Source organism: Pezoporus flaviventris, unplaced genomic scaffold (assembly GCF_033815535.1).
Source record: "Pezoporus flaviventris isolate CSIRO_AGI_PZ_B2104156 unplaced genomic scaffold, CSIRO_AGI_Pfla_v1 ptg000005l, whole genome shotgun sequence".
Lineage (NCBI taxonomy): Eukaryota > Metazoa > Chordata > Aves > Psittaciformes > Psittacidae > Pezoporus > Pezoporus flaviventris.
This window is the reverse complement of record NW_026892553.1, coordinates 5,068,230-5,093,589: the sequence shown is the minus strand read 5'-3', so window position 1 is coordinate 5,093,589 and position 25,360 is coordinate 5,068,230. Positions and strand designations below refer to the sequence as shown.

General features: G+C 38.9%; 1 protein-coding gene across 11 annotated transcripts in view; it reads right to left on the bottom strand.

The window, feature by feature from the left end:
- The window catches only part of ATRX (ATRX chromatin remodeler), a 79,622-nt gene that overhangs the window by 3,690 nt on the left and 50,572 nt on the right, over positions 1–25,360 (bottom strand). For 9 of the 11 annotated variants that reach the window (XM_061445763.1, XM_061445754.1, XM_061445757.1 and 6 more), the window contains 14 exons: positions 24,580–24,717; positions 23,521–23,696; positions 21,675–21,792; positions 18,090–18,220; positions 17,707–17,795; positions 17,379–17,551; positions 14,958–15,111; positions 14,574–14,668; positions 12,434–12,542; positions 11,961–12,110; positions 11,157–11,334; positions 9,877–10,071; positions 2,229–2,378; positions 1,289–1,414 (listed from right to left, as the gene is read on the bottom strand). In XM_061445763.1, the coding sequence (XP_061301747.1) occupies positions 1,289–1,414; positions 2,229–2,378; positions 9,877–10,071; positions 11,157–11,334; positions 11,961–12,110; positions 12,434–12,542; positions 14,574–14,668; positions 14,958–15,111; positions 17,379–17,551; positions 17,707–17,795; positions 18,090–18,220; positions 21,675–21,792; positions 23,521–23,696; positions 24,580–24,717 (1,982 nt within the window). The remainder of the gene's footprint in view (positions 1–1,288; positions 1,415–2,228; positions 2,379–9,876; positions 10,072–11,156; positions 11,335–11,960; positions 12,111–12,433; positions 12,543–14,573; positions 14,669–14,957; positions 15,112–17,378; positions 17,552–17,706; positions 17,796–18,089; positions 18,221–21,674; positions 21,793–23,520; positions 23,697–24,579; positions 24,718–25,360) is intronic. The other 2 variants (XM_061445758.1, XM_061445765.1) reach the window with 1 other exon arrangement.

Sequence of the window (25,360 nt, the reverse complement as noted above, 5' to 3'; positions counted from 1 at the left end):
TTTTTACATTTTGTACCTAGACTTCAATTACCTTTTCCTCTCCGTTTGCACAAGTCAGTGAGTCTAAGCGTCCACACAACTGAATTTCAGCACAGAGTAACTGAATAGCATGAATAAATCTGCCACCTCATACAGCGGGAAGTATTGGTAAAAAGCCCTTCTTGTACCCAAAGGTTTCCAGATCATAAAAGGAGCATGCCATTTCTACCCAGGCAAATTTTCTGTGGTACTGGCTTTGATGCTGTTACACTTTCAACTCATTCTGTGTGCTCAAAACATTACCTATTATGTTAAATTATCTGTTTTAGCATAGTACTGGCATATATTGTGATTATTGCTCAGGTTTCCCTCATCTAGAAACTTTTTCAGAGGTTTTCAATTCTTTAGCACAGGCTCTCCCCAGGCTCTGGTAGGTATCCCAAGACCTACTCTGATAAGAACTGTCAACGGTGCTTCACATTCTGCAGTTCATAGCATGGCATCTTATTAGGAAGAAACACCCTCAGCTACTTCAGCTAAGAAGGTAGACCAGGACCTGAGATGACTGAGGAACAGAGCATAGAATCATAGAATAGTTAGGGTTGGAAAGGACCTTAAGATCATCCACTTCCAACCCCCCTGCCATGGGCAGGGACACCTCACACTAAACCATGCCACCCCAAAAATACTGCTAAAATCTCTGTGTAAAACTTCCATTTTTATCCTGCATGTAAATGATGCATTACCTCAACTTGTAGCACATTCAGATCTTTTTAAGAAGTAAAAAATCCCAAGCCTTAAACTAATTAATTGCTATTTATGAGCAACCCAAGAGAAACAAGCATGCTCTCTATTCTCTGACGGGTTATGACGGCCCACTCAAAGCTGACTCAGGAACTAATGGAGTTGTTTCAAGAAACAAAATAGCAAAAGATTCACTCTTTGGCAGCTTTTAAACCACCTGTTCCACACTATTTTAATCACTTCCGCTCAGTACAGGGATTATGGGTTCTTTCCCATTCCTTCTTGGGCAGAAGGCAGATGGAGGCAGAAAGCTAGATGTGGTAATTAATGTCTGCAAAGAATGCAGTTAACCTTCCAGAATCCTGAGGTACTACTACACAGGTATATGTGCCTACAAATTAGACTTCACTATAGCCACACACAAAAAAAGCCCTTTTAAAAATAGGATACAATAATGTAAATATCAAGATGTTCAACAATGACATTATCCATTATGGGTGACAGAAAGAAAACATGTATGCTTGGAGCAACAGAAACATGTTACCCTACTTGGACTGGTACCTACCTCCAGCTGCTGATTACTCATGGCTGACAGAGCACCCAAATTGAAAGGAATATATGGAGTTTGAGAGTTGAAGTTTGTGGGAAGCATATTGGTCCCAGCTGGCATGTTGAAACGCATGGTCAAGCCCTTAAAGACACAAAATGCACTTACATTAGAATAACTCTGATAATTCATGGTCTTCTATAATGACCCATGAGATACCACCCACAGACAAACCAGCCCTTAGGGAAGACTACAGGCCCTGCACACTGCCCATGAAGGCCAACCTCAATATATTGAAGATCCTTTCCAAACCTCAACTCAAAAGGACGTTTTAATCAAAGAAGAGTCAAAGTTCTAGACTTCACTAATACCAGAATTTAGCTCAATTATTTGGCACACTAAGAAAAGAAAATGACCAAGGCTTATCAGTATATCTTAAATTAAGATTCATTTTTATACTGCAAACCCACTACTTAATGCTGAGTTTGACCTGACTCTAATCAAATTTTGATGAAGTGAAATGCATAATTTATAAATAAATTATAAATATAAAGCTCATCTCCCATATGGATTTCTCATAGGGCAATTTTAGTGCTTATGGTATTATGTATCTTCCTATTTCTTCTCCCTCACAAAACCTTTTTCCAATACTCCATTTCATTTGTCATTTGTTCACTCATGATGGTCACTGGCAATTTATACTCTGACTTCTTGTACTTTCAGATGACTGCTCAGATCTGAATACCAAACTTGGCCTTTCCAGGAATTTTCTATTAGACTCCAGTTACACCAAGTTATCATATTCCTTTTACAGTAAAAGATCCCAAACCTGTAGCCAATTTACCATTTTATTCATTCTGCCACCTGCTTAAATATCAAATAAACAAGACACAGGGAATAACAGGGACGACAAAAAAGCACAAGCTTTTTCTCATATTGTAAACCTGATCAGTTTTACCTTCTTTTCTGCTTCATATTCTGCCCATGCTGCCTTCCTTTCTTCTTCAGTGAGTTCCTCTTCCTCCTTATGGTCCAGGAGTGAATCATGTTCGTGATATCCAACTATATACTCTTTATGGATTTGAAGCAATTCGGCCAGAATTGTATCCTGTTCAAATGAAGAGACAACAAAATGAGAAGACACTCAAGAGCTCTACTCTGTTTATTCCTTGTGCATTCCCAACTTACTGCTCCGACCCCATTTCACAAAGAGCAGCTCAGACCACAGAGAAGCAGAATTTCAAAATCACTTCAAAGTACAGTTTTCCTCAGAGGGAGGGTAATGGATTAACAATCTGTTACAGAGATGACAGTCCAATCACTTAATGAACCACAGGAATGCACTTGGATTCCACAACAATAAATGTACTTTAAGAACCTAAAAAGAATGGAATGTGCTCAATGATTTTTCCTTTGCTTAGGCTGGATACCTGAGAGGACCTATCAATAATCTGCATTTACCATATGGAAAGAACACCTCTACTGCATTTAAAACGCTAAGTAGTACTTTGGTCAACCAACTGCCCATCAGCATTCAACAGAAGATACACGTCAAGATAAACCCATCTGGGCTAAGAAAGGTCAAATCACTGCTATAAACTGGGTTTGATCAGCAGGTTGCAATTTAGACCTCTATAATCCACAATACCCCTAACACTTTACTGCTTTTAAGGTTTACAAAGATATTTACTATGTCCTTTATAATGGCAAACTATTGTGAAGGTTTTGTCCACAAGCATAATATACATTTATATACATGCATCTGTATTTATGTATACACATGTATACACACACATGTATCTGTATTTATATCCAATATAGCTCAGCATTCAGTCTAAGATTCCTAATACAAAAAATGATACGTAAATCCTCTTAGTGTTTTTTGAATGCAGAGTTACCACCATGTTGAACAGTCCCTAAATGAAACAAAACCAAACTAGACGCTAAGCACAATATTAAGTTGCTACTGCCCTTGTTCCAGACTGCAGATGCCACATGACCATAGATCGTGGTCCCAATGAAAAACTGATATAAAAACAGACAGAGAAAATGAATGTGAAAAGCTGATGTTGCCAGGTAGGTAGTAATGGGTTTGCAGAACTCATTCTCACCGAGTCAACATTTCAGTCTCTACAAAGTATTTTCAAAGACGACGCCTCACTGTGTTAAAACAAAGGTAATGCTGCAATGATGAAGGAACACACGCTCTACAAGACTGCTAAACCCCACTCATGCCGCACTGCAGGAAGCCCCTTTTGGAGACCATTATTGGACATGGTTTATTTTTAAATGCACTTGTACCACGGATGAGCTTCCAGAATTCAGAAAGCCCCAATACACCCCAGCACTCAGACAAAGGTTCATAATACAAAAACATTACCTCACTGAACTTTTGGGCCACCCCTGAAATGAATTACAGTGAATACACTGAATACACTTCTTGCAGTACACAAATACATACTCCACATGGTGCCCTTATTCTGAAGGCATTTGAACAAACAGGAATAGGAACTGTCCTACCCTGATATTTTATGATCTAGACAGAACAATGATTGGAAAGAATGGCTTCTACCCACAAGCAAACAGATTTTTGCAACACTGGGAACTGCATGTGCTAGTCCTGACCAGTGGTTCTGTCACAACAGGTACAGAAGGTTGGTTGTTGCTTGCATGTGTTTAAAACTCCATTATGTTAACCCATTATGTCTTTGGTTCATCCTTCTATCTGGTCTCACTAAATCTGAATCAATGCTTTCATCACTAGCTCCTCAACACAACATTCAATGTAGTATCTGCAGGACTAATGGGCACAAGGACAAAATGGTGGTTTTGGGGTGGTGGGAGACAAGGCAGAGCAAGAAAAAGGATGCAGCAAGAGGATATGACTAAAACATCTAGAGGAAGTAGGTGAAGAAGTTAAGCAAGCTAACACAACTGAAGTGCTCTCAGCATACCATAGCTGTACATCAGCATGTGAGCGCTCCCGGACATGCATATGCATTAACTTCCATGGTAACACTACTATTGAAAACAATACTGATATATAATCCACACTCAGGCAGCCAGCACAGCCTTCAAAATGTGGTTTACATTACATCCAACTGTGTGTTTGCTTTTCTTTGTCTAAACTTTATTTTGCATTAACTTTAATGATGGAGCTTGAAAACTGGGATGTGGAAGGTGCTGCCATTGAGTTTGTTTAATTTTACAATGATAAAACCAACTACCTCACACACACACACAAAAAAATCATCAGAATAAGTATTCCCTTTCCTTTTCTTAGCCTGTTGGTAGAACAATGGTTATCAACTGGTTTATTCAGAGGGAATCCTGGTGAGGAATGAAAATATGAAGAGATACTGAAAAAAAAAGGCTCTGAATTTTAAAACAAGGTTTGCCTTTTTAAAATCCTGATGGAAGGGACATGCTATGGAGAGATAAATGTATCAAAAAGGAAATCTTCCATGAAGGACTATGAGCTCTGCTGTAATTCATAAACAAGTTTTTCCTCAACCAATTGAACATTTAATACCAGGGTTAAAAATAAAAATGAATTTAAATAAGCAGCAAATTATTCTGATTGAGATCAACAGCCTTCCAAATTCAAGACTTATCCCCCAGTACGGAACTACAGTAAAACACATGCCCTGGCTACGTCCTGAGGTAGTATAAAGTAATGATATCCTATATCCAACTGAATCCCAACTATTATTTTAATCTGCTTTTCCCATCTGCATTACATGACCTCAACCAAGCCAAGTTTTCATTCCACATAAAAACGTGACTGTGACTCCAATCCACTGAACACACTGATGTGGGGAAGAATGAATAAGCAAGGAACAGAGGATGCAAAGTACCAGCTCCGAGGGACAGGCAGTGCCCCATTTTGTCATTGCCCAGCTCCTACCTCACCCACACTGGTCTGAAACATGTAGTGCACTGGCCAAGGCAAGCCACAAGTATTGCACTGATCACTGAGTCCAGCTATCAGTGCTTGTGATGAAAACCCTTCTTCCTGTTAGCTGCCACCAGCCAAGGCTCCCCCAGCACACGATCATCTGGGAGCTTGAGTGTTAAGAGGCTGTGAGAGCCTAAGTTAAGAATTTAAACCAAACCAAACCAACAAAGCAATAGCCCAGTCATAAATCAGACTGATTAAAAAAAGGCACCAGATCCACTGTTAAATTCAGAGCAAAGTAAAATGTAGCACCCAAAATACAATCATAATAAACACAATTTCTCACTTTACACCATCTTTTCCTTTTGAATTGCTACTCTACAGAAATTATAACAAAAACTGCTTATACCTGTGGTCCGTGTTAGATACTGAGTCACTACAGCCGCATAAAGCTCATGGCCCATATACACTAATTATTTCTAGACTTAAATACAGCAAATTTGACTGATTATTCAGATTCAAGACACCCGTTCACCTTTTTTGGACTGAATTTCTAAAGCAGTGCTTTTCAACTCTGCAAGGACTGCAGATGAATGAAATCAAGCAGTGGAAGTTAAGACCAACTTAGTAATTCATGTGAGCAACATTCGTAATACAAATACTTTGTTAAAACCAAATATTCACATTATTTAAGGGTGTTTCAGAGGGTAAGGGCACTATGAAGTTATGTGCACTCACTGGCAACCTGAAGGTTTTGTTCGGACTACAAAGGGCAGAAAACTGCTGCTGAAATTAAAACTGGACATGAAAATTTGATAAGCTTCCAGGAACACTGCACACTGCACATCCGCCATTGACTTCTACGTGAAACATTCAACATCTTTCCTCTTCCTTCTCTACATATACGATTCCTGGCTGCAGACCTAAAGAACCTTCCTGTTGTGGGGTGTCACTGTAGTCAAGATGTTCTAGACATCCAGCAGAAAAGCTATTCTCCCTCCAAGTTTTCCCACATTTGTGCTTACATGGCTGGAGAAAAGATGGAACACATTTCACCTCCTTTCTATTCAGAATTCCCATGCTTTGAAGGGGGCAATTCTAAAATGCTATTTTCAAGCGGCTTTGCACCCATGTTCCAAGGGTTAACGTGCATTCAAAACGTTTGAAAGAACAGATATTTGAGCATACCTGTTCAGAGACTAGCTCTATCTCCACCATTAGCGCACATCTACGCTTTAAGTATATTTATGTCTTTTTACTGTGCATTTCAGACCAATGCTAAGGATTACAAAGGTAATCCCTTACTTTACTGTCTGCACAACAGTAAAATTACACCATGATAACACTGTTCAACAGACTATGCTTTGAAGATGTAAAAAGAAGCCTGATGACAAAGAGAGACAATTACACACAAAACCTGTAAAAGGCAGAACTAAAGCCTTCTTTTAGCCTAAATGCCTATTCTGCTTTGCTGGTAATTATATAGGAAGAGCTCAGTCTTTGTAAGCAAGGGATAGACAGCTCAGTGATGGAAGAGTAATACAGGTAAAGCTGCAGTGGCCTTTGTTTCCAAACAGAAGAGCTGCAGAGATCAGGTTGGGTGTGCTGAACTTACCCTGAACAAAGCATCAGAACATCATGCACCATCATGAAAAGAAAACTTTAATCCCCAAATGCTGTAAAATTAATCTATGTTACAATAAAATGTTTTCATAAGCGTATCAACAGTCTTTTTAATACACTCTTTGCTATGAGTGTGTTAAATTCATTTAATTGTTAAAAAGTTTTATAAAGGTAAATCATGCATCTCTGCTAAAATTACACTGAAATAAGGATTAGTCAACTTTTTGGATCAATAACCTTAAGAATAACATCCACTGCACTATTTCCTACAGCTGATACTTGCTTTTGATTATTTATGTAGGATTTTAGGGAGTTGAATAGCTCAGAAAAAGACAGAATAGGAAATAGAACTTAAATATTATAAATAAGGTATGAGCCAGAATTCAATTAAACAGATGACAGGAATCCAAGAAGGAGTCACTGCAACTACTGGGCTAGCTCAGGTTTTGTGTGCAGAGCAAGAATCTAACTGTGGATAACATGAAAGTAAATTATCCCACTCAGCTGAACTGCACAGGGAAGACAAACACAGCCAAAAATAATAACAATAAAAGCAGGATCATCAAAATAGTAAACATAAGCACCAAATGAAATGGAGTTCTCTGACATAAAGTCCTTTGTGACCATGTATTACCTTGGCACTAAGCACTGTCCATCCAGGCAAAGCAGGTCAATGCCCAACCAGCAGAGAAGTCACCTTGAATGTAATTATTCACTTGGCATCCCCCCTGGGCTGAACTACCCATTATTCATCCATGGTAACTCACCACTTGTGTGTATTTGATGGCCTTACAGGACACACTCCGCTCCTGCCTCAGACTCCCTGCCCAAAGCCCATATCGCAATCAATACCTGACATGGTGACACCTGATTTTTATTAACACTCCTAGAAACACTTCCCCCCCCCCAGCATTTTAAAGAGGTTTTCACCACAACCACACCAATGACGCATGAAACCATCAGCTACATTGCATGCCACAGCCTACTCTGCCAACCCATGCTGGGCGCTAGGTACATCCTCCACCACTTCACACCTCCAGCTCTCAACTCCAGCATCATTCTACACTACCAGGACTAATTCAGAGGGACAAAGAAAAGGAAAGAGTATTTGGGGGTTAATGGCTGGCTTCCCATATTCCATGAGGCTATTAGGAATGTAAAGCCCTGCTCTCAACAAATAAATACAGAAACTGCTAAAACAAGATTAATCTACAAGATGATTTGTAGGGATTCTAATCTAGGGATTAGAAATTTGTACACAGTGTGTACAAAGACACACATCTTTCAATGGACAAAATTCCAGCCGATACTATTTGCTAAAGCCATGTAAAAAACAAAGAGAATTCCAGTACAGAGATTTGATCTATTTACAGCCAGGGACTTGGCTTAAAAGCTTGCATTGATCTTAACTTACATAAACCTTACACTGATGGTTGGAAGGGAACTAATATAGAACCTAATATTTCAAACAATGATAACACGAGCTTGGAGTTTATAATCTTTCTCTTTTACATTATAGTTCAATCATTAATTGATTTATTATTGTAAAAGAAAACAAGTAACTCTCAAAACAGAATTACTGCGTTGGGCTGATCACTGCTTTGAGTGAACATGCTCAGCTGCTTCACAGCTTTTCAATCTGGTTTCAGTTTCTTAAAAATAAGCAGCAGTAACAGCAAAGGGCGATGCGTTACCTAGGAGTCTGTGGATCACAGATGTACATGGCATACAGGAACTAAGACCATAAAAAAGATCAAATAAATACTATTAATTACAACCTAAAGGAAGATGTTTTAGGAGGGAATTTTTGCCCAAATTTGCCCAAATAAAAATGAACAGCATAGTAAAAAAAGGTAGAATCAATTTTTCTGTTATCTACAGTTTCCTGCTTACAGTGAGAAACACTGCAATAAAAAGAGGCTTAGGTGTAGTCATTAAAGTTTGTTTTCAAGGCTTTAAAATGCATGTGCAACAGCGACTAACACTTAGAGAACTAACACTTCCTAAATCCCCCCGGCAGCTGCACCGACGCTGTAGGTGGTCCAAGAGACTGTTTCAGAGAGTGGCTTAACTATTAAGAACGCCAGTGTGATGCCTGACCACGATCTATTACATGGTATCACAGTCGTCTACAGACAGTCTAGAATGGAAAACATAACATTTTTCCTTGGAAATGAACAGATTTACAAACTGGAATCCGTTCCTCCCAACATACACTGTATAACAACCTAAACACAGTAGTAACTTAGAAATTTAACCATTTAACTATGGGCCACACATTTACGTGTTACTGTTTACTACTTATTCACCCAGTAAAAGAAGCAAAGACAGCTGCCCAACAGCTTAATGATGAATTAGTCTTTAGCAGACCACATCCACAAGAATATATAAACTAGACAAAGTACAAAAGCATAGCCTCATCTTAAATAAAACTGACTTGGAAAAGAATAATGAAGTTCCTGGATCAGTTATTATTTTCCCTGAAGTTTACTCCTGCCTGCCTGTAAAATGTACAGGTTTTAGTTTTAAATTCAGTTAAGAAATTTTTCAGTTCCTGAAGAATCACAAAGGCTAACGAACCACTACGCTTCTGCACGGTGGTTCATTATCCAGAGCAGTGACAATGAACCACTGCTACACATGCCACATCCATTACAAATAGAGTTAGGCAGGCCTCACTGAAAACAAACCACTATGAACTTCAAAGTTCATTTAGCACCAACTCACTTAGATGTTAATTGAATCTTGGTTTCCACAGCTTCCTGCAGTAAAACTTCTATTCACTCAAACTGTGTGAAATAGTATTTTTGTTTGTTCCGATTTAAAACTGTCTTTTAACTGAGGATTCTTTTCTCACACAGGTAATTGCACTGAAGGGAAACTCATTACCCAGCTCGTTATACCATCCGTTGTATTTATTACATATTTTACTGTGTTTCCTGCTATTCAGCTCCATTCAAAGCGAAGAACGCTGCTCTGAGGTGAAAACACAGCACTCTTCTTCGAAGATCAAATACCCCATGTCCTTAAACAGATGCAAGTTATTTTTGCAGCATGGAATTCCTAGTGATATGCATCAACTTACTTTTGGCAGCATTGGTGTAACTCTCTTCTTTTTCTTTTCTGAATTAGGATCATCTAGCAAATCTGGCTCGAAGGTGTACAGCTCTGTAAGCTCATTCATAGTAAAATGACGTTCCACTTGCTGCTGGTCGACAACCCGGAAAGACAACGACTGCTTTGTTACCTGACGATCATAGATCTTGTCTTCCATTGTTCCCTGAAAACCCAAAGACATATGTCATCTGACTGAGAAACGTATTTTTTCATTAGTGTTTTGAACAGATCTGGTTTTGCTTCAATTCCCCAAAGTAGGATTATGCCAAAAAAAATGGCAATTTCCTCAACATGTACCCTATTTTGCTGCTTTGAGCAGCCTGCATAAAGGAAAACAGATACCATACCACTGGGGTGGAGAGGAGAAGGAAGAGAAGCAGTCAAGTCTAATTCATCACAGCTGTGTATGAGAAAATTAGATCCTTGATGAAAAAAGGAAAATTACTTTCTCTTTTTTTTCCTAAAAAGATGATGACTGTGAGAAGTATGAGAACAGCACAGCCTGTTCTGAACACGGTAATTTAAAAAAGATCTCGGTGGTTCAGAAGTGCACAAGTACAAAAATAGACTGAAGCCTGAAGGAAAAACCCATGTCTGACAGTAGTGTGTCACAAAAAGTAATCTATTTAAATTGGCAAGTAAATAGTGACATGATCAAGAGTTAAGTACTGTTACTGGGAAAAGGTCTGCAGTTGACTCTGTAATAGCTGAAGAAACAGAGGATGACACAAGGTACCTCCTAACAGAAATAATGGCATTATACTTTAAAAAAATCAGAATCATTACACATCTTCAATTGGTGATGAGAGTGGGTGAAACAGGTTTTCAAATCATGGCTGGATGCCTCTTTATAACAAATCCTTTAGCTGCCTGTGTTTTCATTCCAGTTGGACTGTCAGGGGCTCACATCCTCTACAGTGTCTTTGATTTAGGCTTTTTAGCGGTGTGCAAATGACAAGAGCTGAGAAGACTCTTCTGAGTCTGGATGTGTGAATTACTGCTAAAATTCCAGAATCTGGGTTACACAAAAAGCCAATGTGGGCTTAACAGGAAATAATTTCAGTTGTTATTTATTTTGCCCATCTTCCAAGAGCTTTCTTCAGTGGCCATATACTGCTGTCAGCTTAAGGCTGGAAGATGACTGTTTCAGTGTGGACTGCTGCAGGCTTCAACCCAGGTCCAAGCAGTTCAGTTCACAAATCTGACTGCAGGACCAGAGGATCACAAAAATAGCAGTCAGAAACCTACCTGAGCCAAAAACCTGTACACAAACACAGGTTTGTTCTGCCCAAAGCGGTAAACCCTGAAAATACTCTGGATGTCATAGGATGGGTTCCAAGACGCATCAAAGATGATTACTCTGTTAGCAGCAACGAGATTAATTCCGAGGGAACCTGCTTTGGTGGATATGATAAACAAGCGGCCTCTGGAACAGAGAAAAGTTGCAAAATGTCAGTATTTTGGAAACCAGTTATTGCTCCCACGTTGCTGTGTTACTGTGCAGTTGTTCACACACTGGAATAACTCGAAGACTTCGTTAAAACACTGCATTAAGCATAAAACAGATGCAGATTTACAAGGACAACACTTTGAGCAAAATGTACACTCCCAGAGATGCAGATCAGGGCCCTTTTGCAAACCAGCTCTTACTGGTGGGGAAGAAAAAATTGTTGGGTTTGCATTTTCAAACTCTAATAAAATTAGTTATATCAAATTAAAGCATAATTTTAAACAGGCATATCCCATGCTATTGAAGCTTTTTCCTGGCTAGCAAACTTTCAGGATAACTCTGGAATGACACCGTCTCTTTGATGTATCTGCTTTTTTTTGCATACTATCTCAGTCGAGTTTAACTTAAAATGAGTTCGACATGCACCTGACAGAACAAACTATTTAAGAGTATTAACATTGAATTACTTGTTTAACTTTTATTATTATTTTCTTAACATTATAAATGACTGCCAGATAACTACGTATTTTAATTTTTAAATATATCTAGGAAGGTGAAACTCCTTAACTTCATTAAACTTACACAAATTTGTATCTGTTTACCTATCCAAATCAGACTTGAAAGTCCCATCTTGTATGAGCAATGGACAATTCTGGAGACAGCTAAGAGAGTTATATGCTTCTGACTGTCCAAGTGACTGCTGTCTCCTGGCCAGACTCCACAGGGCTCTGACCTTCTTTGCTCCTTGTATCCTTTTAGGTAATTGTAATTAAAAAGATTCTCTCTGACCCCAAGTGTTTAAAAGCTAAGTAAGAATGAAAACAGCACGGAAATACTGAACAAGTATTGATCAGCAGAAATGGAAATAATCTCAGGAAATCAGAAACCTATTGTTGTTTATACAAGTTCTGCACTGGACAACACTGCGACATTCAGTCTCTAGCCTTAAGAGGTTATTACACTAATACAAATAGCAAAGAACTACAGAACAAAAGAGAGAAGTGGGAAAATTAAGCATATATATATACGCTTATATATATACACACACACATATATATCTCAGAACAGATCTCACCTCACATTAGTTTCATCATTAAATTCCTCAGCCCATTTCTTTCTTGACTGAGCTGTAGTTGAACCATCTAAGCGATAGTAATCAATGTTTCTGAACCATTTGCCTTCACCTACAGATTTAACAGTCAAACAATTAAAATGCTGATTGCATAAATAACCAGACTGATAATACTGGATATACACAACTCCAAATAGTAAAAGAACAAATATGGAACATAAAATGCACTTCTCTCTGGCATTTTAAAACAATGAAAGAAGACTCTAGGTTATTCAAGATAGAGAACATTTTTGGAGGATACAGGTGCTTGCCACAGGCATGCCTTGAAAATGATGCGATACAGCCTGCATAGCTGTATATAAATATATGTAAGGTGACATATATATAAATATAAAACATGTAACGTGACAGAAAATAATAGCAACAACATTTGTGACGACGATGATCATCCACAAGCCCTCAATAGCTTCTACAAACCCTAAACCAATATTGTCTAAAATGATCCAAAAAAAGACTAAGATAGATGTTGTCAATATTATTTCAGGTTGCAAAAAGTACCCAGCATTTATCCCTATTTGTTTCTTCTGATATTACTTCTTACAAAAAGATCAACTGATATGAAATAAAACTCCTCAAAGCAGTTTTAGACAGATTGGAATTTAAATATACCCAATTATGATCAAATTAATTTCCAAGATTAATTTTAAATTGAAGTATTTGAAAAGGCCTGAGCTTATGTGGGGTAGTTCCTCTTATTTTTCACTATTTCTAGTTGTAGAGGCACATTTGCAAAGATACACCTTAACTTGAGCCAAAGTTCATTTCAAAATGTAACTACATGTACTCTTTAGGCATTACAGTACTAACTGTGCTTTTAAAACTGACTGGTGTAGTCTGATGTTACATGATTAGTCTAAGTAAGCCTCTCCCATACAAACAGTATTCGGAAGTAAATGCTGCAAAGGGCATTTCAAAAGGCAATGTCTGATCATTTGGGAACTGAAACTCAGAAAAATCTCTTTATTACCCTGTAAGTTATGGATACTTCTTACCAGATGGGGAAAACATAATTACAGCTGACAGAGGATTTTATCCCTTCCCCACTTCACACGTAACCTCTCATCTTCATCAGCCATCGAGGTACAGAAACACAAACCCCACCGTGCCATCAATGATAACAAAACAGCATTTTTTAGGAGACAGCACTGCTCAGTGTAATGACATTATGACAAAGAGATTGTTGAGTTGTATCAGGAAAGCCTCTATGTGGTGAATCTTGCTACGATACACAGTCTAAGTCCTTAACAAAAGAACAACCACAGATAAAAAACCCTACCCCTTAAAACATTGTACCACACTAAAGGCACAAACTCCATAGAATACAGACAGCTGATAACATCTGAAGATGACAAATGCTCAGAAGCTAAGGAAGCAACAGATCTGTGACGGACAGTTGAGACCTTCACCAAATGAGTGTCGGTATCACCAAGCCACGCTGCTCTTACACAACTGTTCAACATGTTTACACTTAGATATTTGAACGGAATTCAGATTCAAAGGAATTTTTCATTCCAGATGTACTGGGAACTGAAACTTTACATAAGGATGAACTGCAACATCAGGAGCTCTGGAAGGATCTGAGAGTGAAAAGAAAAAACATCCTATGCAAGAGGACATGGCTCCCTAGTGAGAAATTCCTTGCCATTTGAGCATCGCTAGGATAACAATTAATACAGTACTTTGCTTCCTTTTGAAATACATAAAATAATCTACCGAAGAACACTTGAAGCCTAAATTCACATTTTGCATGTTCTACACCCTGTTTTAAAGCAGTCTGACTTCCTTTCATTAGCTCACTCCCAGTAGGAAGGATCAGAATTTGCCATGCATCGGCATGTAACATCACAAAATGCCTTCTCTCCTTTCAAATGATGAACATTTAATCTGTTTAGGCCGTATTAGGCATGGATGATAACAGAATGAAATCAAAAGTGAATCCATAATGGGACAGCAGAGACCACCTGCAGAGGAGACCGATAATCCTGCCAACTTCAGGAATAGTACAGAGCATACAGTACTTCTGATGAAAACAATTATTTCAGATCTGTTCCCTCTGGACTGAAGAAAGACTTGTGACACCCACCTTTATAAATGGGCTTCTCAGTTTTCTCCCTGTTGGCCAGCTCCAGAAAATCTTCTATCAAATCCAGAGATATTAGGGACTGGCTAAACACTAGGCTGAAAACAAACAGGGAAACACAAAATTGACCTCTGAGGTTATCTGAATTATTGCATTGCTTTATTTTTATTCCCTCCTCACTCTGAGACTACCTTCGAAACAGACAGCCTTTCCAGACACAGAGGAAGAGTTTTGTGGACTACACATGCATTGTATGGGAAAACTCACTGATAAAAATGAATGTAGCATGCACGTTTGCTTCAGAAAACTGAGCTTCAGCATTATGAAAACTGAGTGAAGACCACTGTCAGAGTAACACATTTATAAGGTCATTAAAAACTGCCTTACACTTTGTCTCCAAGCTCCTCGGCCATTCGAAGAATTTCAAAGAGAAGCACCATCTTCCCAGAATGTTCCAACACTTCAGCATCCGCATCAGTGACAAAATCTTTGTACCAATCTGGCGCTGGGCTGCCAGGGTTGGAAGAGGATGTAGCTTTGCCTATACAGAACAACATAAAAGTAATTTCAAAAGATAAAGGCATGGTCTCCATTTAAATGCTATGGATGTCTGAACTACATAGTCGTTTCCTCATTAATGGGTATGAAAAGAGTTAGGCAAAGAAAAAACAGCATTTACACTATTAGCAACTACCAAATTAGCAGCTACCAACAGCACAAGTCATCAGTAAGAGTCACAAATCCCCTTTTTGTGTTGCAGGATATTAGGACAAATAGTTCTACCATGTCCATCTTTTCCCCAAGAGGACTTATCAACAGCTTTGTTTCCAACAAGCATGCATCTTTGAAAACACATCCATAAATGTTGCAATCAGTGAAAAGCAGCTTAATTTTTTTAGGGGCAGATTTTGGATCTTTTTTTTCCTAAACTAATTTGAAAGACAAAACATTAGCATATAGGAAAAAAAAACCACCCTTAACCCTAAGATAAAACAACTCCTCCCTGCCTTTTATGCTAACTCACAACAGAGGAAAAAACCCAAATAAATTGCACCATCATACTCTGCCTTCCATGCAAAGCTCTGCCTGGTTGGATGAAACTTGAAACAACCTGCTCTAGTGGAAGGTGTCCCTGCCCGTGGCAGGGGGCTGGGACTGGATGAGTTTTAAGGCCCCTTCCAACCCAAACCATTCCATGATTCTACGATTCTTTGAGGAAGTTTCTTGTCTGCTCATCTGCTAGCACACTAATAAACCCTCTTAAAACACATACCTGTGAACAATCTCATTTTTAACGTGTTACTGTAAGTTTATTTTGTTGACTTAACTCTGCACCAAGCAAAACAATTCTTCTGGAGTCTGGATCACCTCTCAACAGTGTCTGATGCAGACTATGGCAATCTTTAATGATAATCCCATTACATTCCTTCTGAATTCAGCCAGGAGAAAGCATGCATTCAGCATTATAACCAGAAAGGCAGATGAGAAGCATGTTTTCTTGATTTAAGTTGCTTTATGGTATTTCTGTGATCTTCAATTTAACCTTCTTTCCATTAGAGTGATAAAAATTGACTGATTAGATTCATAACACTAACTTTTTTCACACAGAAACTTGGATCTGCTACTTAAACAGTAGAAGTGTTCTATCTCATGAACAATTCAAATCATTTACATTTTCACACTATGCACTGCAAAGCAATCATGACACAACAGTAAAGTTCATGGTCAAGATAGAACCGATGCTGACAGATCTCACATTTGAGCTTCCCTTCATACAAGCTTTTACAGAACATATTCTTCAGTAATAGAATGAAAAAAGAACAAACTGAGTAAGAGACCTAGATATGCTGTAGGAAAATCCTATACACACCACCTATCTATTTCTGTCTTCACCCCAAAACTTTGCAGAAGGGCCTCCAAGAGCTGTAGTGAGATAGAAAGTCTGCCCACAAACCTCAGCTGGTGCAGCACTAAATGTATGCTTAGAAACTCTGTACCTACATTAAACTGAACAAGGCTGCATGAGAGAGGTGAACCACAGACAAAGTCACCCTGCCTATAATGCAAGTCTTTGCTTTAACACATTTAATCTGTATGGGTACGTATTTTACTATACACACCATGTGTGTGTACTGAATCCAGGACACACACACTCTCACAGTCTTCCTCTTACACATTTACAGTATGTTTGTCATTTGGATGGGGACCAAAATAAAAACACTTCTCACCTTTAACTGTCCCTCCAAAATTATTTATTTAGGGAAAGTGAACAGACACACAAGAAATGATACAATCAGGAAACCTGCTCTATGATACTAGAGACAAACCCTGGATAATTAAAGGAAAATCCAAAACTGAAATGTACGGATGTAAGTAGTTTAAATTCTTAAAAAGGTCTCATATTCCTGTTGCATTGTATCTGCTTGCTCAACATCCACTTCAAACTCCAGGTGCAACAACGAATGACATGCACATTTCTTAATCTTTCCATTAATCTTTCACCAATATATTAAAAAGAGATGAAAAGCAGCACAGTTTCTCTGTTCACTTTGTATCATTTAGTACTTACAAATTAAAAGAAATTACCTATGCAGCTTCCCTGACCCAAGACCCCTGAGATTTAAACTGATGCCCCTTGTTACTCCAGGATAAGTATTTAGCAGTAGTGGGAGCTGTACGGAGAGAAGCAGTTCGTGGAATTAAGGAATTTGCCATTTTGCAGTGAAGCAGAATTCCAGAGAGCCCTCTCAAATCGCCTTTGCGAAATGAGGCTGCCTTGTGTTTGATTCAATTTTACGTTATACTCACCTTCCTCTGATTTTATAACAGATGCAGGGTTGTTTCCAAGTTCTTCTGCATTTCCTTCTCCACCTCCACGAGATCTGGAATTCCAGACTTTAATGACTTCAACATCATTATCGCTGCCGCTTCCGCTTGAGCTAGACTCTTTCTTCGGCTTTTTCCCCTTGGATTTTTTTTTCCTAGAAAGGTACCATGGTGCACCATTAGTGTGCCCAAACTCTACTGCTGGAGAACATATTCTAACAGACAGATAAAATTAAACGTTTCTAGAAATCACCGAAGTTCTATTAGGGAAACAAATCCAACAAACAACAACGAATAAAAACTCAATTACTTGGCATAATCATCAGAACTTAAGCTCATTGAAGTTTCATCGGAATCTGAAGCGATGAAGTCATCCATACTGTCTTCATCAAAGTAGCCCTCAAAAGAGAAAAAAACAGAAATTTTACTAAGTCTGCTTGCCCAGAAGCTTTTCTTAAACCTTTAGCCATCTGCTCATTCTTCATTTAAACAATGGTAACTTCTACAAAGAGTTGGCCTTGCAAAATGTTTCAAGAATGACAACATCCCAGGAACAAAAATATGACAAAACCAGCAGCAAAATTACCCCACAGCAACAAAGATTTCCATTAATTTGATGAAACTTTACCTAGCAGTTGGCAAAGCTTATTTGGAAAGTTCTCAATAGAGTGTATTTTGATATATCTAATTTACCTTATTTTCTTTGCTAATATAGTCCAGCTGCAAACACCACGGGTGAGTCCAGATTCTGCTCAACATCTGGAAATCCTGGAATAGTTTAGCTCCAGCTTTGCCTCTTCCACCTTCATTGCCACCACCTACACCTGACAATAAAGTTCAGGTTTTAGAATGAAACCTCGAAGCCAGTTTGCCACATACTATTCCCCCTTTGAACAACCCGTTAGCTCGGTACTGCGTGTTCTTTCCAGATGCTCATCATATTGTAACGTCTCTTGTAAAAGAGGTCAAATTACTGAGTCACAGGCATTTTTTTCCTAGTTAAAGTTGTCAAAATTAGATTTTCCCCTTTTTCTTGATAATGAGAAACATGATTACATTTTTACATAAAAGCACATTTCTCCCCAGCACAGGAATGAATCCAAATCCTCTTAAAATGACAGTCATGTCTATTTAGGTTTTACAAAAGCAGCCCAAGGTAGAAAACACAAAATACAATTTGCATTTAGGTTTCAATGAACTTGGCTTACTGTTCTGAGCTACCTTTATTTTATGGCTGTAATGCTGCAGCATTCTGTTGCAATAAAGAATCTAAAAAAAGCCCAGCCTATTTTTCCACTGTCTAGGCACATATTAGTGCAAAGTAGTGCAATGTTCAGACAGTTACAATTCTGTTTTGTAGTCTCTATTTCTCATTAAGCAGCATATTAACCTTAGGTTCTTGGAACAGACTTGTTTTCAAATTTATTCTATGACTTTAAGGCATGTATAGCTGCAAGAGAATAGTATCTATTGCATCATAATCATCAAATGTCCACAGCAAAACAGGCACGAAGCTTACTCTGTGCATCCAGTAAATATCTATAAGTATTTTAACAAGGCAAGTTCTTGCTATGCTTTAATCATACAGCAGCCTCAACTATCTTCCTGCTTGTGCTCTCCTAGGACTTGAGGAAATGGAATTGTAAGGGCAACAGAAACTGTTAGACTGAACTTCCCTAAACCTGAGCTAACATCACAGAGACACCTGCTGCCAACACATTTCGACTTCACAAGTCCTACAGACTTTTTAATTTTCTATATTACAGACATGCAAGAAAACATGCATCACGTCGATTCAAGGAAGGAAAAACTTGGGAAACTTTCATTTAAAAATGTGAATTTTAGTTTGTGTCTGTTACGCTGCGCAGAAAAAAAAACAGTAGTTTTAAACATTTGCCCACAAGAAACAGCAAATCCCCTTCTGCATCTTCAGCAGTGAGACCTTTTCTTACTTAATGGAAATCTTTTGAAGACTTATACAAAGAATTAATGTGGACACCAGCAACTAACAGAGATTTGCTCTGAAGACTTGAGCCATGGGGAGGGAGCTTAGACGCTTTTTCCCCTCTAAAGAAGCCGTTTGTCTTTCCTTTCTCTTGTTTCCCCTCTTCTTTCTCATATTGTTTCTGGCACTGAGCTGACCAAACTGGCAGGACACTAACCCAAGATGAAGACAGAGAAAGCAGGTAACGCTTTCTCCTCCTTTAGGGAGTAGAAGAAGCCCACAAAGGGCTGGTAAGTCCTGAAACAGTACACTGCCTTCTGACAAATGCAAACTTAGTTAAACCTGAATTTGAGCCCTGAATCTAGGTAGATTAATTAAACTACCTGCTAGGCAGTGCATTTTCTTAACAGTTACTTACACACAACAGTTAATAAATTAATGGCTCTGACATAGCAAATTTGAAGCTCACTGCAACAGGCTTTTCGCCAAAGCAAACCCTGCCTGTAACTTTAACAGACACTGAACTAAGGGCTCCTACTTCTTACCTGCTGCCTGCTTTATTAAGAAAGGAAGTGCTGAAAGCCACTGTATGTAAAGACTTCTGTAAAACCAGTTGTAAACACACAGCACAAGCTCTTACAATGATCAATGATCTGTAAAAGGTTTATATGGCTATCTGAAGGCACAGCACATCAACAAAATCCATGCTGGGGCAGCCTGAGACTACAAAACCAGCCCTGCTCTGTACTGGAGATAGGCCAAAGACAACCTACTGAACTACTGTACTGGTGTGATGAAAAAGTTCCTATAAAGAGCTACAAAGATTTAACCTAAATCATTTAAGATAATAAGCAAATAGCCAATGTTTATCATTTTTAAGATACTAGATTGTTTGGTTATTCTGTATTTGCTTCAGTAAAACACGAAGTTTTTCCTCCTTTAGAGTACAAGGACAAAGGGGGCAGTTGGCTTTTAGGCATCCAATTATTACTGGCGTTCTTCCCTGGTCCCAAAACTCTTTACTTCTATAACTTAACCCAAGAGATCCTATTGGCAACAGAAGTGTGGAAATGAAGTCTAGCTGGCAGTTTATGTAGGAGATCACAAACCGCACTGTCCAGAAACTGAAGTCATTAAGAGAACATAGTGAATTTCATACTGCTATAAATCATAGCTTAATTTGAAATACAATTAATCTTTCTTGTAATTAAACTTGGAAGAGTAACCAGAACAGGTTAAACCCTCAAATCCTTCATCAATCCTTCAGCACTAGACAGGCATTTTCAGACAGGTGATTCAGCAGTGCAAGAAAAATACAGTAAACTGGCACAACAGACTACATAGTAAATCACTGCAAAAAGTGAATACATGCTTCAAGCTTTAGACAAAATCCTACCAGCAGTGCCTTAAATATTCTTGACTATGGAATTCAACCCCACATCATTAAGTCCATTATTATAAATGGTATTTAAAGCAATCTGAATTGCGCCAGAGCCCAAAAACTGCTGCTGAGGAAACTGGCTGTATGTAGCACAGTGGTACAGAAAACCTTGAGATTTCCGTTCTAATAGTCTATGTGGTACATACACGTGTATCACTTAGAAGTGCTGATATTCTGATACTTTGACATACTAAAGTTATGAGCTGCAGTGGCTTATCAATAATAGAGGTGAGCAGCACACCAGCCCACAGTAACATGTTTTGGGGTTATGGGTTTTCTCCTTACACACCTTTTCAATTAAACAAATTTACAATGTATTGGGAAGATGCAAATCCCCCAGGACAAACCAGTCAAGACACCACCGAGAGCTGATGAAAAGCATGGACATTGTGAAAACCAGACTTGTGGGGCTTGAGAACAAACGAATTGAGAGTTCCACAAAAGAGCCAGTATTTAACAAATCACAGCTTCAGCTAGCATGATGACTAAAGTAAACTGCAAGGCCTGGCAGTGGCTTACACCAGTGCATCTCAATCCTGCATTCTCTCCTTCCAGTCTTACAGTCAACATCTTGTTTCTTGGAAGAGTGAGACATAAAATCAAATACATTTTTTGTTTTAAAAAGGAAGACAAGAGATGAACCAAATCGTGGAGGTGGGCTACTCTTCAGAGATGCAAATATTATTATTCCTTAAAAATATTTTTTCATCTGCAAACAAAGGTTTTGCCACAATACAAGTCTCAGAGCGAAGGTGAATCTTACAGGAAGCAGAAAAATACATCTGTAGAGCAAATAATAGATACAAAAACCCCTCAACCTACCAACAATGGCAAAAAGCCCCTTACTAAATGGCCATCGATCTCGTTACCCGAGGGAATTGTAGGCACATACCTGTCAAATGATCCAAATAGTATTGGTAGAGTTTGCACTGAATAGGCGTCATGCGAACTTCTAGAACATACTCATATTTTGGTGGGAGGAACTTTGTTAATGCTGTGTAATCTTTCCTCTGTAATTTTACAAACAGTACCTTAGTCACATAAACATGAAAACATCGAAGGAGAACTTAAGAACTCTTTAAACAACAAAGCACCATGCATAAGTTACAATGATTCAGATGCTTTCCAACCACAAAGGGAAATAAATAGCCCACTAAATACAGTTCAATTCCAGGCACTGTCTGCAGAAGCCCATCTTACCTAGTAAATGCAGTTGTCTGGTTAAAAGTAAATGACCTGATAACCCATGTCCCAGTTCCAAGTCCTTGCAGAGTTGACTGCAACTTCAGTAGCTGCTCTGGTAACTACTTTTGTGGGGTTTTTAAAGTACTAAAACCTTTGTTTGTGAAAGCGTGGGTAAGTCAAGCAGCGAATATCAATGTCTATCACAGATGAACTCACACTCATGTTAACCATTTTCTGGTTTAGCATACAGAGTTTCTTCTGAATACTTGCTTGGGGAAATGGACAATTTACTTTTAGTCTCAGTTTTTGGAGTCTTATGGCGGTCTACTTCACCCACCCCTTCATCCAAACAGTGAGCAGTGTATTACTGATCCTGACTGAGACACCATTGGCGTTTCTGACTTAAGTGACCTTCATCAGAGCTAACCTGCCTGTGCTGTCCTGCACAGCTCCCTGGCTGCCTGCAGAATAACCTCAGCCAGCACACTGCAACACAGGAGCCTGCAGGCACTCCCACTTAGGACCAGTGATTATGCCACCTGCATGGCCTTGCTGTTATCTACAAGTGCAGCAAGAAGCATTCAAGAGAGCATCCTTTGGGAACACAGTTGTTTTCTTCTAAGGAAAAAATGATACAGTATCTCAAATGACCAAAAGGGAGGGCTGCTCTCTAGGGACAGGATCTGCTCTGTTCAGCTCAATGTGAGAAAATCTCTCTGGGCCCCTTCCAATGCTGCACAAACATGGGAGCCCAGCACCTGAAGGCATTTAAGAGTTACTTGCTATTTACATTTCTCTTCTTGTTCTTTCAGTTTGTGTTCCTGTACTGCTGTATAGATGTGTAAAATTGTGCACACTATCCTCTCACTACTATTCATATCTCCTCAGAATTTTACGATAGGAGGTTCTCTACCAGCCTTACACATCGCTCTCTTGGAGCATTTCATCAACTACCAACAACTGCACAGGCAGAAGAGGCACTTACTGCCTAGAGTGTCACATCTTCAACCAGGCTTCTGGTGACTGGATTTATAAAGCAGATGAGCAGTAACTTCATGCTGTCAACACAGAAGGTGCAGCACCATAGGAGGTTAACTGAAGAGCCCTCATTCTGAAATTCTAAGCAGTTTTGGATTTCTTCATCTAAGGTCTTTAAGGGTTCTTCACCCTTTTGGACCTCATCCATCTTCCTTCTCTCCTCTTCCCCATTGTTCTGATTCTCACAGATCAGAACAAGGAGCTCAGAACCAAGTGACAAACTGTGGATCACAAACTTTCTGTGCAGTTCTTAAGGCAGTTGAATTGTATTCTTCAAATGTATGCAATTAAAACAGAACATTTCAAAGTAACTGACGTCCCACTCTACCACGTAATTTTCTACTCTCTTAGCAGCTGTATTCTCTAATGTACATGCATGTCCTGCTTAGGAAACACTGACATTTGGATAAAAGCTATGACATTTTTCTAAGTGCTTTTATCAGAACAAGATTAAATAATCCCTCCCCCTCCCTGCAGCTAATTCAAGTAATTAGTTATAGTAGAACTGTTCTTACCTGAACACATCCAGCTAACATCTCATAGAGAATATGTGCACGCTTCTTCATTACTCTGACATCTACCAGAGTAGAATCTGCACACTGACCATTCTGGATTGGGTTTATAAATCGATTTCGGAATTCCTTAATTGAACCAAGCAAATTCTCCTTAATAAAGTTCACCATACAGTGATCTAGGACAGAAAGGTCAGAATTGAGGTGTTCAAAACAGAAAGTACAGCACTGGGATTAATTCTACCAGGAAATAAATGTGTTGCATCTACAACTACGGACTTTCTATTGAGAATAAACCCTAACAACCCCAGTATTTTCAGAAAGGACATCTTGAACTGACACGCTCTCTAGGCACCGTGTTTGTTACACACAGTTGGAAAGCTGCTGTGCACCAAAGTAATCATCTAAGAAAACTATATTTGCAAAGATTTTTAAGTAGATTTAACAGCATAGTAATGAATAGGAAAAAACACTCCAGCATACTAGCAAATGGGAGCAAATGTTACAGGCTAGTTTAGAATGAAACTCCCAAAACAGTAACATAAATCACTGTTCTCCAAGTTCACTAAAAATACTGCTCTACAATGGGTTAAAACAACTTAAATTGATGCTGTTGCAAGACCAGGTCCACCCATTTTCCCTCTGAACATTCTCACTTCCCCTTCTGACATGCTGAGACTCATCTGATCCTTTGGTTCACCAGATCAAAAAACCAAACTGCCAGAAAGCTGTTCACTTCTGAGTTGTGAATTTTCTGATACTCCTCATACAGGCTCCCTGTGGAATCAATGCACGTAAGGCCATGCCAAGGGAAAGGATGAAGGAAAGGCCAGATTCCCAAAAGCTTCATTTTCCTTTGGCTTAAACCATGACGGAGCCACATCTTGACACAACGATTTAAAATGCAAAACCAGACCGTTAGGCTTTTTTGTTTCAGACACAGAAGCCTAGCAAACAGCTTTACTGTATCAAATTATTTACTTCTCATCAAACTGAATGTATCTAGATGTTGCTGAAAGGCAAAAGTACATCCAAGGAAATAAACACCAGACAGCTACTCACATTCTATAAGATTATTTTGCAGTGGTGTTCCTGTGAGAATTATTCTTCTCCTGGATCGAATAGAATTCATTGCCTTGGAAACAGCAGACGCTTCGTTTTTTAGTATGTGCCCTTCATCACAAACAACGAAGTCGGGGCCTAGAAAGAAATAAGATTGTATCTCTCCAATCTTCTATAACCACAGAGAAAGTGGCAGCCTAAAGAATGCAACATTTGTTCTACCGATGTTATTGTTCATTTTTAACTTTGTGTGTGTTTTGTGGTGGGTTCTCACTCAGCCTTTGCACAGGCATTCAGAGCAGCCATACTGGTGAACTCCAGGGTGTTCCTCGTACACTCTTCATGGGAAGGATTAAATACAGCTTTGCAATATATTCCTGTAAAAATTTCCTATCGTGCAGCGAGCACGTGCATGGCTCCATCCCCATTCACCCAGTCAAATCACCATGAAACTCTTCCTTAACTCCACCTTAGGCTGCCATCTACTGGTACTTGGTCAAGTCTGAAGTAAACCAAGAACTGGGTAACCACTAACTTTTTCATTAAGGTGAGTATCAACAGTGGTAACCAGTGCAATCAACAGCCTTGTCTAAGGTAAGACACAACCAAATCCGATTTTAACTAAAGACAAGAGAATTGCCACCTTGGAGCTGAAAGTCACCACAGAAATGTCCTCAGCTTTCTTCCAGAAGATCAACCCAAGGATTCTAGACCGCTTCTTTAGGTGAGCTGCACAAGGAATGTCAAAGCCACACCACAAGACATTTCCACCAGTATGCAA